Source organism: Anser anser (assembly GCF_964211835.1).
Source record: "Anser anser genome assembly, chromosome: 2".
In the NCBI taxonomy this organism is placed as follows: domain Eukaryota; kingdom Metazoa; phylum Chordata; class Aves; order Anseriformes; family Anatidae; genus Anser; species Anser anser.
The window spans coordinates 130,665,195-130,684,003 of NC_139721.1; the positions used below are offsets into that span (position 1 = coordinate 130,665,195).

Below are 18,809 nucleotides of genomic sequence, written 5' to 3' on the forward strand. Positions count from 1 at the left end.
GTGGCATTAGTAGAGATAAGGCTATTTCAGGTGATAACTTTCAAATGCAAATCTTCAGGAAGTTAAAATAATGAATAACTAAGTGTGGCAGTAAATATTCTATGGCCAATTCTTTGCTTCTTCACTCTTTCTCAGTTCACTTGCAAAAATATGTCCTCACTTTGACCAAAAATAACAGGAGATTTCCTGGTAGTTTCTTGGATCTGTTGCTGTTTCCTGCTAAAGCTGATTTCAATTTACTGAAGTGAATCAGTACCCAGCTAGAGTAGCTGGTCAGGTAAAGTTCTTGCGCTGTTTTCTGACTACTTTTCATAGAGCAGTAGAAACTTCTTTTTTTTCCTCAGTTTTTGAACAGTTATAACAGTACTTTTATATAAATAAAGGGCTATTTTTAGTTAAAAGAATTTTAAAAAGGAGAAAAAAGCTTCAGCCAAATGCTTGATCAGGGAAGCTTTGTTTATGAAAGGTGAAAAGTGTCATATAACCGATATTAATAATTATAATTGCAATCTGTAATGCTTAGAATTATTGTCAGATACAGGAAGTGAACACAGTATTTTTTCTTTTTCAGGTTTCTGCTCTGTCAATGGCTGTAGAAAAGAATATTCTGGGACAAGTAGTTCACTTTATACCTTTCTTGCAAGTGTACAAAATATAAAGAAATCAGCTAAAACTAAGGAAGTGGAAATCAAGAAGCTCATAACAGCATCAGCAAATGGAAATAATACATTAGTTGTAAAAATTCTGATCTGAAAATAATTTATAGGGAATATATATTTATATATTTACACCTGATATACTGTGAAAAGTTGTCATGAGAATTGCATTTATGAGGACACTGAAGTGAATTCATTCATTACGTCTTATACTTCCTTCTTGTTGTGACATAATTCTGATATACCAAATGAATTAAGACATGTCTGACAGTTCAGAAACAGTTCATTGTATAAGCATACAGCCTGATTGTAGTAATACTTGAACAAGCCATGAAAGTACCAAATAGTAATGTGAAGTCAAAGCAAGAAACCTCAAATGTTCTTCTCTTTCAAATCAACAAATAAGGTCTTGACTCATTCTAGTCCTGAGCACCAAAATGAGAGAATTTTAGACTGTTTAGTAGCTGGGGTGCAATTCTGCAAAATAATATATGTGACAAAGTTATGACTCTATAACGTCAAACAGGTGAAAGAAAGCTTTGGCATTCACTGTTCATCCAGCCTGCTACTTTTTTAGTTCAAGGGTAGGGAAAATATTGAAAGAAATACTACTTGATAACAAATATTTATTTTGCATTTTTTCCCTCTAATCCCTTTATATTCAGAATCCTATATCTTTACATGCTAAAAGTTCCCTTTCAATTACCAAGAATACTATCAACTGTGGCCAAAAATATGTCACTCAGTATTTAAACATTTCAACTTTTGCTACTGAAAAAATAGCTTAGTGAGCCCTTACATCAAAATGAACAGATTGACATTTTCAAGCAAGAGAAACCAGCAGGGTAGGACCAAACACAAGATTCCAAAATGGTCTGCGATTAACCTAAGTAACATCAGATAGGTGTGTTTGTGCCTGCTAGTTGCATCTACATTTTCCACAGGAGACAAGAAGTGGGACATGCAAAACCCCAAATGCTCTCCATGTACAGAAGACACAAATTAGGGGAAGACACTATTGTTTTCTTGTTTAATATCCCCTACCATCAACAGTTTACCATTTATTTGTTCTACCTGTTTTCCAAGCACTGTTTTCCACACTGGCTGGAAAGGATGGCTTTCAAATGGACAATGTCTTTTTAGTAAGCGGTAGAAAGCTGAAGATTACAAGTTATTCATACATAGCAATTTCTTTAATATGCTTTTCTTTCCAGCAGCAGGAAAGATTAAAAAAAAAAAAAAAAAGACGCATACTTTTGTTTAGTAAACAATTTAAATTCCAATATACCACTTTTAGGAGTATTTTATACATGCCTGCAAGCAGTCACAGTTAAGACATAATTTCTCCATTCTTAATTACCTGTCACCTCAAAGAGTCGCTTCTTGAATGAACTGACAACATTTCCGTCCTTTCTCCTGAGTAAAGGACTGCTTCTCCTTTCCGTCACCTTTTGTTTTAACCTTGAACGTACCTTCAAATTGGGCTCTGAGGCTGCAGATGAAGACAAGAAAATGAATGATTATAAAACACATTATTACTTTACCCAGACACCATTGGCATTCCCTATAGGACCTCATCTGATCCAAGGAGAGCTCAGAGGCAGAGATTTTACTGCCCATTGTCTCCAGTCATTCTGCTGCTCCTCATACAACTCCATCTCAGACTGAAGGCTTGGAAAGAGAGGAAGGAGGCCAAAAAGCTTTGAATCCCAATATTGTTACCATTTTCAACTTCAACTTTCAACCATTTTGCCTTCCCCTAATCCTCTCTTCCAAAACAAGTTCAAAATAAATGTGTATTGATGAGAATGCCTCTATTTCTCACCTGCCTTAACTCTATCAGACAACAGCAGAGAAGAGAGGAGGGAATTGTATTTTTATGTTATTTCCTTAACATTAAAGCAAAATAACAATAAAAAAGCCTGTATTTAACATGTAGTTTATGCAGTAATTTCTGGTTTAAATTCTTCTTTTCTGTCTCTAAACATTTTTGATTCCTCATATATTCTTGAATTCAAGGCGCAGACACTAAGCTATTAGAGCAAAATATTTCAGTGGATATGCTGAAAAAGGCAGAAAAGAATTTTAATTATAACACATTGAATTAACTTCTTTTCCTCCCTAAAGAACTAGCCATTACTTTTTTTCCTCATCTCATTTCAACTCTAAAGTTACCCATTAATTATCATTAATATCATTAGTATTAATTAGAGATGACTGAAACTTGTATTCTACACCATTTTAATCTCTCTTGAAGGTGAAAACTTGGATGGAAATACACCTTGGAACTTGGAACATTATAATTGGATTATGGCCTGATGACAGAAATAGAAAGAAGCCTCTATTGCTGCCTTTTGATTTTGGTTAGAAATATAAATTATGACAAGACTTGCTGGCAGAACATTTCTTGGTCAGCAATTTTAGGCCCAGATCTTCAATGTTTTCTCAGTAACACACCAAACAACTAGATTTATTACAGTGTCCTAGGAACATTTACACAGAAAAGCATACGGTCTGAAAACGAAGAAGTAGGACTGATTCCCAGAAAACCTAGGATTACATTTAATGCACCTTGGGCAGGTTCCACCTTTGTTTCCCAAATGGACACAGTCTTTTCATGCTAAGACCAGAGATGAAGCTCTGCTGTGCTTCTTATTTTGTGATATTTTTAGCATGATGTTTCATGTACTCATTTATCTGTTCTTATAAGTAAACCCTCTATCAAACAGACTGCTAAGAGCTAGTGAAAGATAATTGTGGAATAGACTTTGTGTTTCCCCTTCTGGAACTGAGGCTTGGCTAAGCAGTATCTCAAAACAAAGAGAGCTGAAACTGGAATCAGTTCTCTCTCCTATGCACCAACATAAATTCAGCCCCAAAGAAGGAGCAGGAGTTAGCAGAAAAACTAAATAAATGAAATCTTCACTCAATTCAATATTTTACCACTTGTCAGTCTGGGACAGGAACTCAAACCCATGCTTCTAATTCCAATCCTTGCCCAGCATGTAAGATCACGAATTTGCTTCCTGCTGTCCCACTCATTCCCTCAGTGATGAGGACATTAGAAATGTTCATGTGGGAGCAAAGGAACTGCACCTCTGCCAGAGTGCTGCTGTGCCTGCTGCTCCCACAGCCACTTGCTCCCTTCACCAGATACTCTATCACTCTTGGCCAGCTCTCCCTTTAAGTATCTTATGACTTGAGCACATTTCAGACAGATACATAGGCTAGCAAAATAGTGGAAATCTTTAATAATAAAAATATTAACAAGAAATCTTGATTTTATCTGTTACTACCATAATTAAGACCAATGGTTCCTGTACCAGAGACTTGTTTGCTAAGACACCATTTGGTATGAAACTGAAAATATAACAGTGGTCAAAGATTACACTACATGCTTTCATCACAGGTCTCATCCTAGTATGATGACATTTTGAAGAAAAGGTGCTGACCCCACTTGCACTTATGGTTATTTCCATTTGTACTATTCCATAGTCTTAATATTCAGAAAATATTTCTATATCCATGCCAGAGTAATGTGATACAAATCCTCTGCAACATTCACTGGGGAGGTAATCCACTCGCACATGAATGTTTCATGCTCACAGTGATTGCCTTTGTGTTTTTACCACACTCCCATCGTAATTCTGCATCCCAATCAATAATATAAACAGAGGAAGCAGACTTTGTTTTCAGTGTCTGAATTTATGAGGCAGCTGAGAAGACAGACCTTGTATGAAAGATGACATATTATTTTTAAGTGGAAATAACCAATCCTAAAGCGAAAAGGCATGAAGAGTGACTTTTAAATTATAAAATAAACCTCCCAAGACAAAGACAAGGGTTGAGGACTGTGTGCTTCAAATGGGAGCCAGTCTCCCGTGAGGAACTGCCAGCTGCTAAGATGGTACCAGCTGGGACTCGAGGGCTGGCAATAAGTATTCAGATTTCAGTATGCTAAATAAATTTAACCAATTTGAGAATGTCTGGACAAAGCACAGAACTGGAAAGTGGGTTCTTGATACCTGTCAGTGGCTGGGCCATTGGCTTGGTGTATGCCTGTAGAGGCGACTGTACCATCATGCCCCACTGAAGCTGAAGCAAGCTATTGCTGGCTGCAACAGGTACCGATCACTACAGCAATCCTACGTGCTTCAGTGCATTCCTACATGCAGACAGCAGTAGCACATCTATAATTGTCAGCTCTCTTCGGATTGTTGAAAAGGCAAAATTAAGTATTTTAAGCTTCAAGGATATAGCTATGGATAAAAAATATAAAGATACACATATGTATATATACATATACTGGCCCAAAGCTTATACATGAGATTATTTCTAAATAACTTTAATCCTTTTAAATCTGAAATGCAAATGAGTGAGCAAAGTGAAAAAAATAAATATCTTTTAAACTTTTTTTTTTTAATTTAATTGTTCCCCTAATATTTGCAAGGCACTCGGAAAGACTTAGCTGTGAATGCTGAAGAATAATAATTAATCTGCCTTATGTTTTAAATGACTATTTGGTTTGATACTTGAACTCATAGTTCTTAGAACTGGTCTTCAGAGGGAACTGTTTAAAATAACTGTTTTGCATTAGCCACCCCATGTGTATTTCTACTGCACATTATTAGCACCTTTGCTCAGTTTAATTAATCCACTGTCAAAGTTGACTATGTTCATCACCCAAAGGCATTCTCAGTGTAGAACAGGAGTGTCACAAGGGAAGCCAGCACCAAATAACTTGTGAGGCTTAAACTTTACTCACCAGCTTGCCACAGAACAGCTTCCTCAGGCAGATACAAGCCCTTAAGCCCTAAAGAATTAAATTTTTTTTTCCTCTCCATTAATACCACAAAATCATTGAAAAGCCCTTCATGAAGTCTATGACTTTATGTGGTAATAGGACCTCTCCGAAGTGCTGGAGGTGCTGAATGCAGTGGGGTTTGTTGGGTTAGATTTCTGCCACTACAGTGGTAGAAAACCAAGAACACGGAATGCCAGAGATGAGAGAAAAATGGGAGCACACAGCTAGGAGCAGGGCAGATGGGGAAAACAGGCTGCACCTTCTATGGCCATAGGCCGATAGGTTAGGCTACTCATCTAAAGTCCTGCTAAAAGCCAGTATACATCTGATGTAGGTCTAATTGGTCATTATTAGCCTAACCTCTTCAGTCTGCAAATCTTTGCACTTCTACTACATTTAGCACTTTGGGACAACTAATAATTTGTTCCCACTTTGGGAAAGGAAAAATATATTAATTGAGAGTATTTTGTAGGAAAGCAAACAAAACAATACCGTGATTTTCTCTGAAGGTCACCAAAGCCCATGTCATTGATCTTGATGGGAATCAGCTGATATCCATTTGAGTGATTCACTCAAGTGGATTTCAAGAAAGACAAGCCTGAGAATGACTTTGTTTATGCAACTCTGTAGCATAATTTTGAATAATAAGATGTGACAGTAATATGGCTTGCTCAGAGTCTCTTCACTATTACATGGCTTAACATCTCTTTTTAGTGCTAGTAATGAATTGATACTCCTCTTTAAATGACTTTAAGTGGACAACAGCTATGAAAGATACAGAAAGAATCAAACAGCAACAGAAGATATAGGCAACACAAGGATCAATTATCTAACTCCTTGTCATGCATGGCTTGTAGTTATCTCTATGGAACTGATAATTTTGATAATTCTTCCTAGGTGAAGATGAAAGATAGCATCTTCATGATTTTTGTCGTCTTTTATGGTGTCTTGAAATAGCAGAAAAGAAGTAACTAACTGTTTTGTTAAAAAGGAAAATATACAGGCTCCTATATGGCCACACGCTAATTTGATTACAACAATCATCATTGCTCAGGTGAAAGAAAACTAATCTCTCCTGAGTAATATGATATTGAAACACAAGCATGAGAGATATGAAAATGATTCAGTGTAGTCATTGTGTCATATACTGCACTTTGCTTAATATTAGCAATTTGCAGATACTAGCATTAAAGAATACAGCCTGGGGCTAGGGTGCTCCCAGACAAGCTGAGGTTTTCTTTTTTAACAAGGCTTTGCTTCACCATTGTATTTTTTGTTGTTGTTTTTTTGTTTGTTTGCTTAATTAAACACACACATATTCAAGAACAAGTGATAAAAATCCTTTCTATGCTTGGGGAGAGTACATATATATATATGAAGGGAATGTGAAAGATAATAACATGCTACTTTCTGATGGTTCCAGGAACACAGTACTACTTTTGTATCAGAAAAGCGTGTGCCAACTTCAAATCAGCATTTAATGAACCCAGGCAGGAAATGGGGGATGGGAGAGGGTGTATAGTGAGCAGGTCCTCATCTCCAGTTGAAAGCCATATATAGGAAACCTGAAGAACAGAAAGTGAGCTTTTGTCCAGGCTTCCAAAGGCTCTAAAGTGAAAGCATTTCCTTTTCTTAGCTGGTAGGCTGGCTTGAAAAAGCTGTGGGGCAGTCGAGGTAAATGATACTAAATTTGGCTACAAAGAGTTCAACCACAGCACATGCAGCAGCGGCAAAATTCCCATTTTACTTGAGAAAGATGAATTGTTCCCTATTGCCCAGGCTCCAACTGTTATCACTAAGATCATTTGGAAACAACAACATGGACTTCTCTAAAGTATTTAAGTCAACAGAAACAACTATGAAACAAATATTTCATGATTTTGAAGTAATTCTAGCTCTTCACTGGTATCCTCTGTATCTTTAGTTATCGTTTTTTTAAGGTGTGAAGGGTCACATATTAAATTGATTCGAATACATTCTATGCTGTACTCCATGCAGGAGTTATCCCTTGTTTTTTCCTGCCTTATACCTACCAAGTGCCAATAAAGGAATACAGTCAAGAAATCTTTTCTTTCCCCTTCCCTTCCCTTCCCTTCCCTTCCCTTCCCTTCCCTTCCCTTCCCTTCCCTTCCCTTCCCCTTCCCCTTCCCTTTCCCCTTCCCCTTTCTTTATGCTATTCTATTAGAGACCCATGCACACATAAACACTATGTGCTTTACAACACACAACCATGACAAGTCTGTGCCTGAGAAAACTTAAAGTGTAAATTACAGAAAAAAAAGTGGATTGTGTATGGGTATAGATCTTTGGAGGTACAAGAGAAAATAATGAGATGATACTTGTTAGCATGATGGTGGCATTGCCAGCATACCAGTGGCTTAACCTTTGTCAAGATTCTTTCTAGCACTGAGACAAATGAGAATTTTCTAGAAGATGCTGATTGTGAATAATGAAATAAATTTGAGGTCTCTGTGATGATTTCCTTTTAACCAGGAGGAGCCGAATGGGATAAAACATACTGTAAAGGTATCTTTATTTTGTGGGTTCACTGCATAACAGAATGGGTTCCTTGTCCATGCTATGGGCTCCCCTTCACCATGGTAATACACACCAATAACAAAGCAGCCTGCCTTTCTGTGTTGTGCCAGGACCTGGAAATCAAGGAAGAAGTCAAATCCCCCTCACTACTGCAGCAAGGAGAACAGCCAAAAGAGGCATACATAAGTTCCTAAGATCTTAGTCTGAGAGTAGTGGGTTAGGGAGAAATTTCTCAGTTTCCCCATCAGTGATGTAGGCACTGTGAAAGGCACAAGAAACTTTTCATGACATCAGAAAGGCTAAATGAGGAAATGAGTCTGGGCTTCCTCACCAGAACTATGAATGCAAGCAATTTCAGACAGAAAGCTGGAGAGGGAGAGAACACAGGTGAGGGACCAAAATTGCTTCCATCTTCCCTAGCTGCTCTGTGGAGAGCTGTGAATAAGTTTGTCCTTCTGAGGGCCCTGACGGTCTCGCAGCCTTTCCCCTGCACCAGGCGGATCTAGCAGACATGTAAATATTCTCTGTTCTGCATGGAGTTTCAGACCTGTGCTCTGGCTTCCTGTAGGCAGCCACAGACTGTTTCAACCACCTCCACATAGCTGAATATATTAGACATAGGCAAGATGAGCAGTGACTTTTTGTTTTCTACATGACTGACTGACTTTTGCTGTAGGAAGCCACATTCCAGTACAAAACAATACCAGACAATAAACACATAGGACATTCTTCTCCACTAGCTGACAGATTGTGAGATACCAGTCTGTAGTATAGCTCTCTAGACTCAATGGCTTTTAAATTTTGGTCATTTAAAAACACATTTCTGAAAGAGCTTTAAATTAGATTCATGAGACAAAAAGCCATTTACATAACCCCTCTAAAGCTCTTCCAAGAACTACATGGACCTGACCACTGGGTGGTCCCAACCAGGCGGGTGCACCAGATACACAGGTATAGGATGGAGACACTTTGTTTTTCTGGCTTGCATCACCTAATGTGTTTTCAGCCTATACAGAAACTGTTTCCTGTACAACCATTTGCTTTAAGGGGAATGTTGGTCATATGTGAAACCCTTTAGTCCTTTGCTTTATTTAACTTTTGTAAAAGGTAGAACACTTTATTTATTCAGACTAAGGTAAATATCCATTCCCCAAATAAAAAAACAGGTTCAGTGAAACACATGGTAAAACAGCTAATTAGATTAGAGGGGATCTCTTGGCTTTTCAGCTCTCTTCAGGCTAAGGAAGCCAATTTAACAAGATTAGCAATTTTTCATTGATTTCCTAAAGAAGGTTCAAAAATGCAATATACCCTGAAGCCATTCTGAATATCTAACTTTTCCTTCTTATTCACTGTAGTATGTATGGAAACATAAAATTGCTGTTTTATTATCCATACAAACAAGAATTATCTTTCTAGTAATGCTTTATTGAGTTAGATGTAGGAATTACTTAGCGCTACATGCATTTAGCCAGAATTAGAGAGATTTATATTTTTCATGAAAGGCTGATCAATATGATGTATTTCCTATTGATATCTGTTCTGCATGTAATCTGTGAGGCAAAAGAACTGAACAGTTGACAGAATTCTTAATAATTTATGTTCATTGGCACATGAACAACATCTCCTTGCATTTGCACCAACGTGGGTTATATAACTGTTTCAATGACTCCATAGGTTTCATTGTCTCTCCTAAGTCCACATTACATGTTAAAAATGCTGAAACCATGGTTTATTGCTGTGTCAGGTCCTTCTTAATCTTCTTCGTATGAAATAATATTCCTTTTGCAATAATAAATAGGGGATTAAAAAGTAAATAATACTATATTGCCTTGGAATATAGACTAAAGAACAACGATAATTTAAAATCAATTCTCATTTTTGCTGTCCATCTTCAAATTCTGTAATTTGTTTGCACTTTAATAACAATTATGGGAGCCTAACTGAATCTTAGTTCTCAGGAATTGTAGAGGAGAAAGAAGAAGGTGAAGCACGTCACTTCATAGAGGGCATCCCTCATTTGAATATCCAGATTTAGTTATGTATGACCAGCAGTCCTGCTGGTTGGGTCTTGATTATTGGGATTATCAAATCCAGTTGATTATTCTTGCCCCCACTTCTGACCATATACACCTCCAAATATTGCAAATTCCACTCTTCATCCTAAATCCTCCTCTGACATCCATCAAACCACTAATTTTTCCAAAGCAAAAATTACTTTCTCCAGTGAAGAAGTGTCAGAGATAATCCCCTAAGTGTAACGGTCCAGACTTTTACAGGACCACAGTTTGACCCCTAGATACTAGATGCATGATTTATTTCTTATAGAATAATTATGTTCCCTACTAAGTTGTTCCCCAGGTCCCATTAAAAAAAAGAAAAAAAAAAAAAGGAAAAAAAAAAGGAAGAATTAGTTAATAGGGTGATTAAATCCCACAGATTTAAATCTATGAAAATATCCAGCAGTGATAGCTCATTGATGGCAGGTAGAGAGTGTAACATAATATTTTGTCAGCCTTCAGAAATTAAACCCCTTCACTTTCTCCCCCATTTTGAGAGGGTACCAATTTCATCCATAGATAAGAGTGAGACAGGACTAGATTGCTGAAGCATACTGTTGAGGGTTGTTCAAAGGCAAAGCAGAGTATCTGCAGAGGGACTCTGCTACAACAGTACTGGATGCCAAGAAAATGAGAGCACCAAAAGGCAGTGCATCTTGTTTTCCTAACAGATGAAAACTCTGGCCACATTCAGCTCAAAGGGAGGAAGGCACAACTACACTGAAGGCAAATGGAGCTAAATTTGGCCCAAAAGTTGTCTGGAGTTTAAAAGCATGTTTGTCTAACTTCTGCAGGCAAGGCTGACTTTGTGAAAGCATGTCTCCAAAAAACACCCCACCTGTTTAAAATCTTAATTAGACATTGATATTGCACCTTAACAACGAAACTGACTTAAAGCAAGTTTACTTTTAGATAGGTTCTTTATGCTCTGGGATATAATTCGAGTCCCCTACAACTTAATTAGCTAAATATACAATGTAACCTTCCATCTGGTAGAGTAATTTAACAGGAATAATTGTGCACCACCATAACTCAACGAGACACTGAGGAAAACCATTGAAATGCTATTTCCTTTCCTTTGGAAGAGAATTATGTACAATTTCAGCATGCTTTGCATTTCTAACAGTTAAAGCCAACAGGGAGGTATCACTCTCATTTATATTACTTTCCCATGAGAAAATCAAAAGCAAAGTACAAAGCTTATGCCGTTGTTCATGAATGGCTCTGTAATACTTACTTGGCTTTAGCCAGAACATGTTATTTGGCAGCTAAAACCTTTAATTAGAATTGTGGGTTTGAACAGATTTTTCAGTGAAACTATGTTTTGCAGGAGTTTGGAGAAGTGCAATCTTTACTAACCAGCGTATTCTATTTTGGATGATATGATACCATGTGATTTCCACTTTTCGCTTCTCTCTCTGTTTCTCTTTTTGCCATCTTTTAGATGTTCTTGTTTATTTTTCTGAAAGTTTTCAACTGTCCCTGCCCTAGACACAGTAGAAGAAAAAACTTTGTTCCACACAAATCAAACAGGACTGTTTGCTACTGACTTCAAAGTGCTTCAAATTTTATATATAATATTTTGTAACTTATTTATCCAGAAGGAAGAGACTTTCAAATACCATTAAAATAATTCCACTTCATTTTCAATGGACACTGTGCTCTTAAAATCCTTCAGATTTTAGGACTGCTTTTTTATTTAAGCTATGTTTCCATTAGGTTCAAAAGTAAAAAAGGTGTCTAGTATTGGATTACCTACTTACCAAAAAAATTATGCAAGCTACTTGTTAATGCTGATTTATAAAGTGTTTCTGAAAACATACATAGTTTGTGTAAGAAAATCTTTAGGTAAACACATGAAGCAGAACTTTGCAATTCAATTTTGGCTACACATCGAGCAGCAAAAGAAGAATTAGGATAGCATTTAGAGCAGGACTGCATAATTAGATAAGCCATCAAGAAAATTCAGTATTTAGCACAACAGAGCAATTAGTAGCAAGGGAGAAGGCGACATATATACAAGTAGAGGGATTTGTGCTAAAACAAAAACACAATGAAAAATCTTTATCCAGGCCATCTTGAAATTGAGTAAGAATAATCACCAATGTGCAACACCTTGTTTTCCTGCAATTAAAACTAAGCGTTAAATGAAGTATCCTAGAGGAACCAACTTGTGCTAACGGAACGACGGTGATGGTCTTTATGGGAATCATCGTAGAGATGACTCCTGTTGAATCCTGGTTCAGGCCTTGGCGGGCATACCAAAGCACACCAATGCAAACTCTTTATTCTCTGACAGTGTCATTCAACCTACCCTGCCATTCATCTGTATTTCGTTTTAAGCTATCTCAGAATATTTTCCCTCTCATTCAAGCCGAAGTGACACAGCATTGCTTCTCACCCCCACTGTACAAAGCTACAGAACCTTGAGGGACCTAGAACAATGGCTGCAGCAGAGCACGGTAGCTACAACAGTATTACATTTCCTTAGAGCTGTTGGCTTCCAAGGGCTTATCTCAACTTTGGCCCACCCACTATACGAATCCAGAAGAAGCTGCTAGCAACTGTTTACTTCAAATTCACTCTTCAACTACAAGTGAAAGTTGCTTTGCTTACTACTGATTATGCCCTCACAACTTATTGATAGTGAATTTAGTGAATTATATGGGAACAGAAGTCAAAAAAAGAAGGGCTGACAATCAGGATACCTCTTTTTTGTTTCTTACACTGTGGTAAGTGCTGGTGATTTTCTTCAGTCAAATCATCTAGACCAAATTTGTCAAGACTGCTCATTAACTAAGGAAACCAAGGACTGCAGGAAACAGGAATGCTTAGCATCTCTGAAAAGCAGAATAAAATGAGGAACATTATATCATGTTTGCCTTCTTTCACTGCTTCAATAGGGAAAGTGCCTCTCCCATTTGTTGTGCTTGCTCATAAACTCAGAGAAAAATAATGACTCTCTCTACTGAGCTTGACTTCTTCATTTTGGCAGACATGATAATTGAGGGTTTGTGATCCTCTAAGCCTATTTTTTTATATTGGAGACCAAAAGAAATCCAGCTTTTTCATATGATCTTACTTCACAGGAGAGTGTTTTCCTAGAAAATGCAAACAGAAATGAAATTTGGTGGCATGAAAGGGAAGAGGAGAAAAACTTTCACACATGAAATGTTTTTCTTCTCCGTTTCAACTGCTCCAGTAAATTACTGAGTCACTAAGTGCAGAAAGAATGATGGTAAGGAAATATTCGAATTAATTTCTTCTTTGAAACAAAACAAAACTAAACTAAACAAAACAAAAACCTACATGTACCGAGTTCCCATTCAGGAATCTTTCACTCTTATTACACAGCTATGCTGTTATTCTGCTGCCTAATCAGGTTAACCTAATGTGGTTTTTACAAAGTGATCTTCATGACTGTGCAGCATAGCCTTCTTCCTCCCTTTCATCACAATGTTAAGCAATCCTTCATCTCCTCTTCTTTCCTGTATGAAATTACTTAATTTTCCCCCTCCAAGCTAGAACTTTGTACTATTTGCTATTTAAAAAAAAAAATTAAAAAGTTCTACATTTCCATTGAGCATGCTTCCAATTTTTGGAAAGTGAGCCACAAACATCTTCTCAAATACTGCTATTGTGAGTGTTCCTCAGATCCCTGAGCAAAATGCAAGATGTAAGCTTACAAGGTCCATGAGCAAAGAAAGATTCAACTGGCATAAAACCAAAACAAATAGAAATAGTGATTCCCATTCCCATTCATGATTGTACTAAACTCATGAGAGAAAAAAAAAAAAAAACAGTTCCTACTTTATATGCTGATGTCCCTGGAAATTTATTCCAACAAGAGACAAAATATGAGGCAAAATACAGAAATTCTACCACTAGCAACATTTTAGAAAAGCATGCATCTTTGGTTAGGGAACTAACCTTTATTGGAATTTACTGGCCTTTGCTGGTTTGCATCAACACTTGCACACAGAAAATGAAATGTTACAGACTGAAGAAAATGCAAACGTTATGGCCACTTGCCAGGATTTCTGCATTTGTTTCAACAAAGTTAAAAATATATAAATAAATAAATAAATAAAAGTTTTGCTAGCTTTACAGTAACCTCTTCAAGTAGATAATATTTTCCCAGATAGATACACAATTGAATGATGGAGATCAGCAATCAAAAGTTCCCTATATTAAATGATCAGGTTTTCAATAGTGCACAGCTCCCATTAGAGCTCTTATAGCAGTCAGTATGAATTTCAAAAGTGTTCAGTAGCTGGGAGGAATTTTCAAACCTCTCTGGGTAATTTAGACACATTAGTCTCATTGAAAGTTAATGAGCCATGTGCTGTTCAGGCTTTTGGGTGCTTTGCAGAAAACTCACATGTTACAACAGGTATCCATGGTGAAGTCCTGGGCATTTTAAAACTTTGCTCTTACACTACTTGAGCCAAATTCTGCTCTCAGTAACAGATAGGTAGCTTCTCCTTATAGTGTATTTATCTGTTCAATAAAGCAATAGCTCCCCTTGCTCTGCTCTTTTTGAAAGTCTGTCAGCACAGTGCATCTGACTGCAGCTGTGCAAAGCTGCATATCCTGGCCTCAAGCCCCTAGGACAGCCCCAGTTCTCCATGCAGTGAAGCTCTGTGAAGCCTGCTGCTGACAAGTTCTGCTGCATCTTGTAAGGAAAGGAATAATACACATGGCTGAGAGGTACCAGGTAACCACAGCCACTGCACTAGGATGGTAACTCTGGTACCTCACTGTAAACATAGACAGCAAGATTGTTAAGCACTTCCCTAGTTACCTATGTGTCCTATTAATCTAGATGCTAGAAGAATAAACACTGGACAGAACATTTTCCTCTTAACCATGGTCTATCTGCATCTATTTCAAAAACATTTTTAAGGAGCTGCCACTTCTGGACTAGTTAAGCCAAGGTTACATAGATTACTGAGTAATTAAGCAAGAAAGTCTGAGGATTTGCAATGCCTGTGTGAGACTCAGTGTTCCCCTGGTAGTGAATAACACATCAGGATGTCAGGAAAGAATCATTCAGCTTTGCTTCTCATTAATCTGATCTTAGAGCAATCAATCCAATCAGAATTATCTTCCAAGGGCATTACATCAAAGTTGGAGAAGAGAAAGATACCTCTATTTTCTATATTATGCTTATGGAAAATAAAATTGAGAAGTAAACCAAGCCTGTGATGAAAGCCTAAAATGTGTATTCCTTTCCGAAGAGTGAAAAGAATGTAAGGTTTACTTTCACATGAATCACTGACTTCATGCAGGTTCAGCACCACAGAGGGTTTACCAGGAGCCAGTGGCAATAAGCGTTCATAGCCCAAAGGAAAGGAAAAGAGGTTCACCCCTTGTGGCAAAGGTCAGATTTCTGCAGGCTTATAGCCTGTCCATATACATGAGTGTCCGTGGGACATCTTTGTCTGGTAAGGTCCCATGAGGATGACACAGGCTCCAGAATGTCCCCTCTGCCTGGAGGATGGCCCTATAACCACTCAGATAAGATTAGGGTCATTTGATTTGTGTCAATCTGGTTCCTGTTGCTTTTACTCTCAACCTGATGAACAATCATTGGAACATTTGCGGGGATGTTGCTGAAGGCTGGAATTACAACTCCAGGACAGAGAGAGACTGAACTTGTAAACAGGATATTTAACAGTTGCTACTTTCATGGATGCAGAGAGCTATCAAATACCTACCCTCACTAACGTACAATATGCTGGACACTACATTTCTATTTGCTTATCAAATTTACTATGTAAATGTCATAAAAATGGTTATGCTAATGATTATATTAGTATTTGTCTATTTATTCTGTAGATATCTTTTCAGAGAGTCATCAAGTCCTTTGTCCAATTTTGTAACTGATGCATTGCATGCCCAAATATTTGGAATAACATATAGAAAACATCTGGATTTAATTATATTATAGTCCTCTTACGCAGACAATGGGAATTGAATTAAGGAATATTTTGAAACCCCCACAGAGATATAAAAGTATTAGCAGCTGCACGAGAACTTTACTATTACAATGTTTGAAAATGTTTTGTTTTACAGATCAACAGTCTGACACATCATAAATATCAATCATAACATTTAAGATATATAAACATGGAAAAAAATTAAAACGCATTTCAAAAACATGTAGATAAATTCACAGCATTTAAAAGATGTAGAGTGTATTGTTTTGCTTAAAAAATGAAAATGTATTGCCTATTGGCACAGAACTTATATGTAGTACAGCAGTATTAAGCAGAGAGACATATAAGGGCTTATTGTGACCAAATTGCCTGAATCAGATTTTTATAGAATCTTGTTATATTACCACAAATTGTTAAAAGATCACATTAAATAATTCACCCAGAATAAATTAGCACTTTGCTTTTCATTCTTTCATTCTTTTGAAAATATTTGGGGGTATAACATGAGCTTAGAGAGTCTGCCCCAAAGTATTAGATGCAGACTGGGTTTTCTTTCTGAATGCACACTGCTTCCAAATGCCGCTTCTTTTCAAGTCAATACCAGTTTTGCAGTGAGTTTTCAATCTCCCAGTGGCTAAATCACATTCAAAGGCTGTTAGCACAGTAGGGGGTCAGACTTTCCCTCCGAATGTAACTATATCACTCAACAGCAGACTCATGCAATAAGCGATCTAATGTTTTCTTTTCTTTCTCTTTTTTCCCCTCTTAGTGTCTCCCTGCATTCCTGGATACCGGTCACTGCACCAAGGACCTGAGGCAACAGCCACATGGACTCCACCATCATCCTTCTAGCTTTATGATGCAGAAAAAGACAAGTCTACAGTTCACCTGCTGTCAAGAAAAACGGTTCATTTGCTAAATCCTTTGAAACATTCTGAAATGTTCAAATGAACATTCTATTGTAAATTATTATACATTCCTATGTGTAAAAAACACATAAAAATGTGTGCATGTATGTGTGTGTGTATGTAGATACACGTATAAACTTTGGCAATTAAGGTCACAAAATATCATATTATTCCAATTCCACCTCTTTCCATGAATTCCCCTCACAATGTCCTGAAAAACTTTGTCTAAAGGCAGCATACCCTCTGAAGACAGATACTGTATCTACCATGCAAAAGAGAGACAGAGTTATTAAACCCAGAAGTAATACTGAGATAAAGAAAATAATACCATAAAGATCCGTGAAATGATGGTTTGATTAGAAACTAAGCTTATCAGGACTGAAGCTTGCACTAGGTGTTAGCGTCGGGAAATACTGGCTCTTGATACCGTGTGGTCAATCCAACCTTGTAAAGATACAGCCAGGATCTTTGAACTTACCCTTAGTATCATCCTGAACAGGTTTTGTGGATTATGATATATGCCTTGCTGATGGATAGCCTGGTTAAAATAGAAGGTGGGAGAATTACTGGGTAAGAGGATCGAATAAACTACTCTAACTCACCCGTTTTACGGAGTGGAAAATCATCCTTGGCATCCTGTGCTCCTGGTAAAGTGTATTTGTACGGTGGCGAGGCCCCACTCAGGGGTGGAGAGCTTTGATCCAGTGAGGTATGGTGGGCAGCCCTGCAGCAGACACAGAGAGGTCACAAATTAGCAGTCGCTGAGGTGACCAGCAGTAACTATCTACACATGTTGTACACATGTCTCAGCTGTGTTTATGTTCTTGTTCCTCTAAGTGTGCACAAACCACAGGCTCATGTAACCAATTTCACTTTTACAGTAAGTTATGGAACTCCTCGGGATTCCCAAGAATGTGCTTTTTGCACTCATTATAAAAGTCACATAGGATAAGAGTCATGTTGACCTACAGACAGGATCTGTCACCAGTTTGGGGAATTGACCATTTTAGATTGTTGCATTTTAATATGAACCATCTGAAGCGCAGCACAAGCCATTTAAGTCTTGTTTATTTCGTACAAATAGATGTGTATTGACCCAGCCTTTTCTAACAAAACGTGGGTGGATTTTCAGGGTGGGGTGTGTGTGTGTGTGAGGGTGGGAGGTGCTGTTGGTATATAAAACTGAAAAAAATATTGAGTTACTCTATCTGTTGAAAAAAAATGCAAACTATTTAGACAAGAGGAGACAGGGAAGCTAAATCCTTGCATTTAATTTCATTTTGGAAGTTTTCTGAGTACACCACTGCAGCACATAGCACTCACATCAGCAGAGAAGCTCCAAACTGAAGAACACTTGCTGACAACTGCTGAATGAAGGAAATAGTGTGGGCAGATCTTTCTGAATGTGGAAACAGCAAATTGCAAAGAAATTGCATCATTTGGCCTAGAGACAGGTTTTTATTTTTGGTTGATATTTTTATTTAGAGGGAGAGGGGGGAAAGGAGGAAAACTTTCATACTTTGTATTTATCTAAACATCATTTTACTTGGCCTCTTACAGTGCCTCTCCCTTTGTTTTCAATGTAATGTGGCTAATCCAGTAATACTACGTCTCTGTCGAAGAGAGGCACTAATGAAATGTGGCACTACTTTCCCTAGTGTATCAGAAGACATCCCTCTGCAGAGCTTCTAGTTCTTACCCATCTGAAGACTCAGAACTAAGCTCAGACTATTAGTCCAGAAATCTTACTCAGGAGAATTTTCGCATTACTTGGAAGAAATTATTTATTCTATCTCTACCAGAAACAATGTAACTGTGTATTAAATCATGTTACTACAATGTTCTGATTAGCTCCAAATGGGAATTCCAAGGGCAGGCCTTCAGTAATTCTTTTTAAAAAG

General features: G+C 37.5%; 1 protein-coding gene across 13 annotated transcripts in view; it reads right to left on the reverse strand.

Annotated features, from left to right (window-relative positions):
- Positions 1 to 18,809, reverse strand: part of HDAC9 (histone deacetylase 9) — a 479,837-nt gene that overhangs the window by 210,895 nt on the left and 250,133 nt on the right. For all 13 annotated transcript variants that reach the window (XM_083825978.1, XM_083825977.1, XM_083825985.1 and 10 more), the window contains 2 exons: positions 17,511 to 17,632; positions 2,017 to 2,148 (listed from right to left, as the gene is read on the reverse strand). In XM_083825978.1, coding sequence (XP_083682104.1) covers positions 2,017 to 2,148; positions 17,511 to 17,632 — 254 coding nt within the window. The remainder of the gene's footprint in view (positions 1 to 2,016; positions 2,149 to 17,510; positions 17,633 to 18,809) is intronic.